This window comes from Danaus plexippus, chromosome 20 (assembly GCF_018135715.1).
Source record: "Danaus plexippus chromosome 20, MEX_DaPlex, whole genome shotgun sequence".
Classification (NCBI taxonomy): domain Eukaryota; kingdom Metazoa; phylum Arthropoda; class Insecta; order Lepidoptera; family Nymphalidae; genus Danaus; species Danaus plexippus.
The window spans coordinates 2,008,242-2,016,946 of NC_083550.1; the positions used below are offsets into that span (position 1 = coordinate 2,008,242).

The 8,705-nt window shown below is 35.8% G+C and overlaps 1 protein-coding gene across 7 annotated transcripts; it reads right to left on the reverse strand.

Annotated features, from left to right (window-relative positions):
• Window positions 1–349: 349 nt before the first annotated feature.
• Window positions 350–7,924, reverse strand: LOC116773816 (serine-arginine protein 55). 7 transcript variants are annotated; one of them, XM_061523964.1, is made up of 11 exons: window positions 7,758–7,924; window positions 7,041–7,177; window positions 6,781–6,851; window positions 5,829–5,918; window positions 4,665–4,734; window positions 3,015–3,088; window positions 2,635–2,814; window positions 2,344–2,439; window positions 1,529–1,678; window positions 1,352–1,372; window positions 350–1,261 (listed from the first exon to the last, which is right to left on the reverse strand). In XM_061523964.1, the coding sequence occupies exons 2-11, from the start codon at window positions 7,164–7,166 to the stop codon at window positions 1,057–1,059; spliced, it is 1,083 nt and encodes a 360-aa protein (XP_061379948.1). In that variant the 5' UTR covers window positions 7,167–7,177; window positions 7,758–7,924; the 3' UTR covers window positions 350–1,056. The 7 variants fall into 7 exon arrangements, 6 of the variants coding, with proteins under 6 accessions (XP_061379948.1, XP_032522198.1, XP_032522195.1 ...); XM_032666307.2 differs by lacking the exon at window positions 5,829–5,918 and adding an exon at window positions 5,935–6,030 and having other exon boundaries at window positions 4,665–4,749; XM_032666304.2 differs by lacking the exon at window positions 5,829–5,918 and adding an exon at window positions 5,935–6,030 and having other exon boundaries at window positions 4,665–4,764.
• Between the last annotated feature and the right edge of the window lie 781 nt (window positions 7,925–8,705).

Sequence of the window (8,705 nt, forward strand, 5' to 3'; positions counted from 1 at the left end):
AAGTCCCTACAGTCCAAGTCTGATCCTTAAACTGAAGTTAAAGTTTCTAACAAATTTACTTAATGTGTTTTTTCGTAGTGAAAGGAAAGTAGTGAATATAAGCCTTTTTTTCTTATTCTGTAAACGAATGGAAGTCTACTCATATGTAAAATAATTTACAGATCAAAATATTATAGGGAAACAAAAACATTCTTATAACTATTTTTACAAATGAATTACTAATAATGATACATAAAATAAGAAGTAACGCAAACACTACGTATGAGTTGGTAGATGAAAAGGAAAATAACAAAATCTATAATATTTTAACATTTCCAAAAAATATTACAAAGGAAAGTAATAAAAATGCTCCAACTTAATTATTTATTATTTGGTGCCTTAAAACAATCAGTATTTACAAAATACCTTAGCCTATTTGAATAGGGTGTCAATGAAATTTCATTTAAATTACCTACACTCGGTAAATGTACTATTGTAATTTTACAATTACAAGAAAAATTCTATCAAATATTACAATTCTTAAAACCCTCCATCTATACCATAAACAGAAGGTAGTTGAACTGCACACAGAAACATTACTTAATAATAATAATAATTTTACATCGGTTTACACGGAGTTGGCTGGATACTAACATTAAAAATATCCATGTGCATATCAATGATCATCTTTAACTTAATAAGGAAATATATTCTTTAAAAATAGTTCACTAGCCCACAATGACCATTTATAATTTACATTCTAATAGAAATGTTTGTCAATTCGATTCTATAAACATGACCTCGAGGCTAGAACGATCAACTGATGTTGTACAAAAACTAAATCACATACGAACATGAATAGCTTCCGTCAATGAACTCCCATTTGGAACTGTAATGAAAGTTTACGAGATCATATTATACTAAAACATACATCTAATTAAAAAAACAAATGACGCGGGCTTGGATGGAACCCTCAGATAGTAACAGATGTACGATTTTTCTTTGCCATGTAACCGTCCATCCAGTCCACTGTGAGCTTCCCCCCCTCCCGCCCCCGCATCACTCCCTAGTGCCCCCTCAGTCTCCGCTGCGCGGGGAGCGCTCGTCGGCGGCCCGTTCGTCTCCATTTTGCCTGGGCGAGGCGGAGCGCGACCGCTCGCGTGAGACTGACCGCTCGCGCGATCCAGACCGGGAGCGAGACCTTGAACGAGACTTGCTCTCACGACGCTCTTCCTCTCGTTTGGGTGATCCCGCCTCCTTGCTGCGTGAGCGAGATCGCTCCCTAATAAATGTGAGTTTAATATAGTCATATGAATAATATTACTTTAACAATTATTAGGGGGCTGAAAATAAACAAATACAAAGTTCTCACCTAGCTTTTGCAGCAGTCTCTCTTCAGTGGCAAGAAAATAAGTAAAGGTTAATACATAGTAAAGAAATAATAATTGTTAACAAACTAATTGTAAAAATATCACATGGTGTTCTAGTCAGAGGCGTTGAATGTGGGATATAGTGACTCGTATGTGTGCTTGGGTGGTCATATACTAACTTATCATCCATAGGTGAGCGAGACTTGGAGCGCGATGCGGACCTTCCGTTCCGCTCTGCGGACTTCCGTCCCGCGGAACGCTCACGGGACGGACGTGATGCCGACCCGCGCTCAGACTTGCGGGAAGCGGATCTGGAACGGCTGCGGTCTCTGAGAAACACATTGAGGTTATTCATTTAAAACGATCTGCGTCTTTACCGACAAGTTTGCATAGTCACACTACCTGATGTACCCTGATCTTCACTTATAAACTGACGTTGGCAATAATATCAGGTGCAAAGACATGAATGAAAAAACTAGAAACGCTTCTTAAGTAGTATGACGATGCGAACTGCGCTAAGGGAACTCGTCACTAATTAATACAGTATAATAGTTAACAGTAAACCAACAGTTTTCACAAGTTGTTCAACAGTTGCGGTAATACATATATATTTTTTAAGTATACGGACCTCGTTTTTTAAATTATTTGTTGAAGTATCCATAGAAGGGTCACATACATGATTAGTGATAACATTTAAATTCTGAGTCATTACATTTTTATGAAACTATTATAAAGTACGGCTCCATATTCTGTTTTTACTTACGATTTTAAGTTTTGCTCAGCGCATGTTATAACACACCTAGCCAAATGAACACTAGGTTATTTTGAGATCATGCAATATTAAAATATATCTACTACATTCCAATAAAATGATTAGGGATATATGTATTATGTTTTTACAAAAAAGCACAATATTGATATAGTTAATGACATTACAAGACAACGTGGTTGCTTAATAATATTGACAAACATTAAGGGACCCAATTCTACTTACTTGGAGCGAGATCTCGAATGAGATTTGGCAGCTGGGCTCTTGCTCTTTGGACGAGATTTGGATTTGGAGCGGCTGCGGGAGCCACGAGAACGAGACCTAATATTAAATATTATTTCAGTCAAAATTACGTCAAAATAAAAATAATTACGGGGGTATTTTTAAAACATCAGTATATGAGTCATCATTCACGAGTAATCAGCCCCGAAAGATGGTAAAAATATAGTATCATCATTATAGAGAACTTGTATATCAGTACGTATTAAGATAGTGTTGTACAGCATGGTTAGTGACCTGGATCGTGAGCGGCGCCTGTCTCGTGACCGTGAGCGGCTCCTTGAGGAAGAGGAGCGGCTGCGTCGTCTGGACGAACGTCGGTCCTCCACCAGGCGGACGCGGCGGCCGTTCAGCTCAGTACCGTCCAATTTCTCGATAGCAGCTCGCATGTCTGAATGAGTTGCGAACTCCACAACCCTGCGGAGTTAAAAATAAGGCGTTGAAAATTATATTCTTCATGATAAATGATCAAAAAAATTCCACGAGTTTTCTAAATCTCTCGGGACTAAATCTGATATCTTTGTGTAATAAAATGTGTTTATATTTAATTTATTCCATTTTTAATATAACTTTTATATCATAATTATTCCACTGTGTTATCTAAAACGAACGCTTACCCTTCGTTTCTATGTTGCTTGTGAGCATCCGCGTAAGTCACTTCGCCAGCCTGACGCATGTAATCCTTCAAATCCTGTAAATCAATGAATCTCTTACCATCTATTCAGTTCCACTTACATATTTTTTTCCCTAAAAGCTCTATCAGAAATTTTTTTATCATCAAGGTTTTCAGCCCCGAAAGATGGTAAAAAATACGATTTCATCATTAACGATAAAGCTTTTAAAAAAAAAAATACTTTACACCCTGCCTATATTCGTGAGTATGTCGTATGGAAAAGACCTTATGAAATAAAAATAAACATGATTGTGCCTATACAGATATTTCGTAAGCGGTCAACCATTGGTAAATATATAATCGCAAGTTAGACTTGTAACTGCTGTCCTGGCAAGCGAAATGTTCCCATAAATAGCGAATATCAAGTATGTTTCATTTCGTCCCGAGCCAAATTCCATAAGAATTATAAATTTCTATTTGTTTTGCATGCTCCGTCCTATGCATTATCTATATGATCGAACTGTACATTCGTCTCTCACTTTATCTGACTGCTCCATCATACTCCAACACAAGAGGTAATATTTAGTCCAGTTGTTCATCGATATCATCACAGTTCATCTCTCCAGACACGTTTTTTTGTAATCCTGATTCGTTTTTGTTCTCTGGCTGCATTGTATTATTTATCTCACTTGGTTTCTGTGACTTTTGTTAGTATCATTTTCCAATATTTCCGTGCTCAAAATGTTATAGAAGGATTTCTCTCAAGTCCATTATAAATCCGAAACATCGTAACGCCATCAGCTCCAAACGGTATTATCCAAAGTCCTTCCAACGTCCTACAACCAGCTCAACGAACAGACTGACATGACGGCAACCAAACGACACTCGTCCCAACGACAACCCTACCGAAATCGATAAAGCGATGATACCACTAAGGAAGAACCGGCCACGAAAAACTGTTTAGGCACCGAAAGGAAAGTTGTAAAAACGCCTCCACAACAGCGAGAGGTGTCTCTTCTGTAGGGAGCGGAACTTAGGAATAATAATGTGAGCTATGAATAAAATGATATTTGCACATATCGAGTCGTCTCCTGCAATGCCCGGCGACTTTACCTGTGCGTACGCCGGCTCCCAGCGCCACTACCTCCTAACATCGTCCATCGCACACGACACGGGCTACATCGGGGAAGGGCTCTGGGCACGAAACGCCACCTTCTGTCGTTATTTAAAAACCATCTATAAGCTCGCAATGTTACAGGTGTTAAATGTTTACTTTGCATTATATAATTCAATAGACTAAGTTTACAAAGGCAATTTCTGTAAGCTAATTTATTGACAATTGTTTTTAAATGCTTTTGTTTTAGTTACAGGGTGTCTCGGTTCGTCCTCCCGGCATGGCGTACGAATGTCTCTCCATTTCGTCTATCATCAGACTCATCTGCCATCCACGCACCTCTGGCTCTGTTTATCCTTCCGTGATATCGTTTCCTTGGTATTATCCTTTCCATCCGATGGGTTTAAGTCATCCGTGTGCCATAGAGCTCCAGTATCCCATAGCCTCGTAATTGCCCAGAACATAACGACCCGTACCCCGCCCTCCGTCCCCTCGATAGTGATGGATGATGGTGTATCGAAGTTCGTCTCAATCTCTTACCTGCCAGCTAATGCGGCTGGATAGGTTTTCAACTATAAGTCGATACTCCGTACGCGTCGGCGGCCCGTATCTATAATTGTAGTCACTGCGGGCGGAAAATCTGAGTGTTAATTATATAGAAATATCAAATCCTATTAGTTACGATTTAGGATGATTTTATTAAGAGGGTTGATAATAATTATGGTTCCAAGGTTACCATAATCGATTGAAAGCTATCTATTGAACCCAATATTAAAGCATGTCTGGTATTACTGTATATATCATACATACATATATGTTGCCATTACATGGAGATTTTTATAGCCATGCTCATCTTTTCTTTGATAAAATTAATTTTATTAGGATTCCATCCTTAACCAGTCAGAAGATTTATAGAAGCGAGTGTTAATAACTTATTACTTTAATGATCATGAAATTCGTTTAAGTTAGTAATTGTTTTATAATTTTATTTTACATATAACACTTTATAGAGAGGGCTATGAGGGACATTGTTATATTCATCGAGTATGTATTAGTTAAATATTAATAAAGGGTATTAGATTTTAAGAACAGTTAATAGATCTCCATTAGTTATTTATTTAATGGATAATACATTAGAATTGACGGGAATCGAACCCGAAACTATATTAATATATCACAAAGTACCCCAAAATTATCAGCATACAACACCAATGACACCAAAAATGATAAAATCGAATTATTTAAATAAAGGAAGATTTCTTACACAATATAAGTTCATTGTCGGGAATAACCAGTCGTTGTCGGAAATAAAATAGCATCGGACCCAAAACAAAAAGAAAAATATTTCACAGTTAGTGTTGTATCGGTTTAACCGAAACTTGATGTGTTGTCATGAGAGAAATTTTGAAAGTTAAATTACAATTTTGAATAACAATTAGAATTTTATAGTTTTCTAATGTATATACTTTAATTACAAAAAATGTATAGCCATTATCCAAATTGAATTTTTGGTCCTTATCAGTGACTGCTGTGTCTATGTTTATCTGTTGTCATGTGAATATGTATGTGTGTGCATCTGGATGTGTGTATGCGTGCGTGTGTGTGTTTTTGTGTGTATGCGTGTGCGTGTGCATGTGGGTGGGTGAGCGTGTATGCGTGCGTGTGGGTGTGTAAGGATGTGCGTATGCGTGTTTGTGTACAGACTGGTGCGCGGCTGGCCGTGCGGGTCGCGGCTGGTCCCGCCGCCAGCGGTCGCTGCCTCGCGGCGCCCCTCGCGCTCGCTCCACCGTCACCCTACAACACAACTCACTCGTATCTCGATCGGCCGCGGTCGCGCTCGTAGTAGCGGTCGCGACGGTAGCGGTCCGCGCTGCGGTCGATGCCCCGCGCCGGCTCCACCACCACCCTGGAGCATAATTACTTACACGCTTACACACCACCCGATACCATTGGAACTCATTCATTAGATCACACTCATATTATTGTATCGACGATAATGAACACATCAAGGGTCGGAACAGTACTACATCATCTCACTCTCCCTTCTCGCATCCAGAATGAATTTACCCAAAATTTAGATAACTGTTACTATTTTAAAATTTTAGCACAGACAGTGATAGAAAGGACTACAGACTCAACCAAATCCTTATGAAATAAAGATTTTTTCAAAAATAGTTGAGATTTATAGATTTTTTTTTAATCTTTACAAAATAATGAAGAGATATGATATGGATTTTGATAAAATTTATCCTTCAATTGATGTAACACTTAAAATTTAAATGAAATTTTAAAAGAATATACAATACACATCTAGTATAAAAGCATATCCATTCAAGTTCTTTCAGTCCTACCATTGCACAAACCAATCATTTATATCCCCCTTTTAAACATTATCAAAATTCATTCAGAGTGGAGCCGGCTGGCAATTAAAATGAGTTAAAACTATTATATAATACATTAGTTGTATACTTTATGCAACTATATGTTACAGAACCAAGTCCTGATTATCGTAACATTTTATTAAGATAAAATTGTTACTATGAATAATATAAAATTGCATTATCATATTTTTTATTAAGTTTTTATCTTGGTAATCAGGATTACTCAAGAGACATGGTATTGTAATGCATTATATAGCATTCTCATGCATTCTTACCTTTCACCAAGCAATTCTTTTCCATTTAATTCATAGACTGCATCATCAGCATCTCTGTAGTCTTCAAATTCCTGGGAATTTAAATAATTTATTAAAAATATTGTTATAAACTCAAACATTTTCTTTGAACTTGCTGAATCTTAGTTTCCTTTCAACAAAAACAACATTGACAAATTGCACTATTTGCAAAAATTGTGATAAAAATTTGGCATGCTTTTGCCAGTCACAAAGACTAGGAAAAAAATAAATACATTACTTACCACAAAACCATATCCATTCTTAATAAGGATGTCTCTTATTCTTCCAAATCCTTTAAAAAACTTTTCTAAGTCTCTTTCTCTAACACCAAAAGGCAGCCCGCCAACGTACACCCGGGATCCAACCATTTTATTGGTAGCTACAAGAATTAATAAATTTTTCAATACTTTGCCGGTTGAACAAGATTGAAATATTAGTATAGATTTAATATTTACATTTTATATAAACAAACGACTGATATGTACAACTATAAATATGTTAGTAAAAATCGATAATACTATTGTTACACAATTCTAGAAAGTTCGGCCACGTTTATAATAGAACTTTATCATTTAATGCGTTTTGATAGTCGTCCGAATTAAATATTTGCCGGATTTAAAAAAGAGGCCTTGTTACATTCAATCGAAAACTATTTTGAACATATACCGTGCAAATTTTGATGCTATTTCAAATGCCGTATGCGATTAAGATACGCACCAGAATAGAATGGCGGCATTTTACACCACGAGGTAATCTACTATTCAACACGACTTGCAACTTTATACGTAGTTTAAAATAAATAAAGTGATGATAAAAACCACGTCAAGAAATCTTTTGGAATTTTCATCAGATTTTAATACACTTTCTAAACTCAAATAAATTTGGGAATATGCCTAAAATGGCGTCTTCATAAGAGCTACAGAATGTACTTAAAAACTGTATATTGTTTAATTACTTACCAAACTATTTCAAACGGAAGCAGTATCACTATCTTTCTTCTAGCAATGTAATTCAGTTAACTTTTAATATCTTTAACTTTAAAATAATTATTACAAGCGACGCATGTGCTCACCAGCGACAGTGTACATACACGCGACAAACCGGAAAGCGGATACAGCGCTATTGGCGTCGTACGGCTTTGGCCTTTGGCACCATCCAATGTTACCATAATAAAATTCCGAATTCAAATGTTAAAAAATATTTTTAGTTTTTTATTTGGAACTGAAACAAAAATATGTATTGTTACATTTATTTTTATAACTAAAATACTGTACTTGGCAACATCTTCCATGCACAGCAATAGCAAAACCAACAGCAAAGATGCATAGAAAGGAGAATTTAAACATTCTTAAAAAAAATTATTGGGTTAGATACATTAGGACTAAATGCAAAAATAATTAAGAATATTTTTTTATGAAATCAAACATCCCCAATCATTAATGATTATACGGAAACGGACGATGTATTTAAATTGAGCAATGATAGGCCAAAAATGCCTCAGACTATTTTGGAAAAAAATATTTCATGGCCGTACCGATATTAAACAAAAATATAAATATTTTGCCTCAGTTTATAAACACCAAAAATAGCATTAAAAATTTGAACAGACCCAAAAATTTTAAGCACAAATAGATTACCACCATTTTAAGAAAAAAGGAGAGTAATTTAAAGGCATATAGATTTACTAAATAATTTAGTTAATGAATCGACAGATTTTATAATTATACAAACGCTTTATTTCTTATTAATGATCAAACTTCATAGTTTTAGTTATTTGCAGTTTCTTTCTTCTAATGAAATTTCTTCTTCGATACACTAAAAATATAATATAAATATGGCGTGGCTTTAGATCCATGGTCTTCTTAAATCATAAAAATTAAGAGGCCTTTATCACATATTTATTTAAA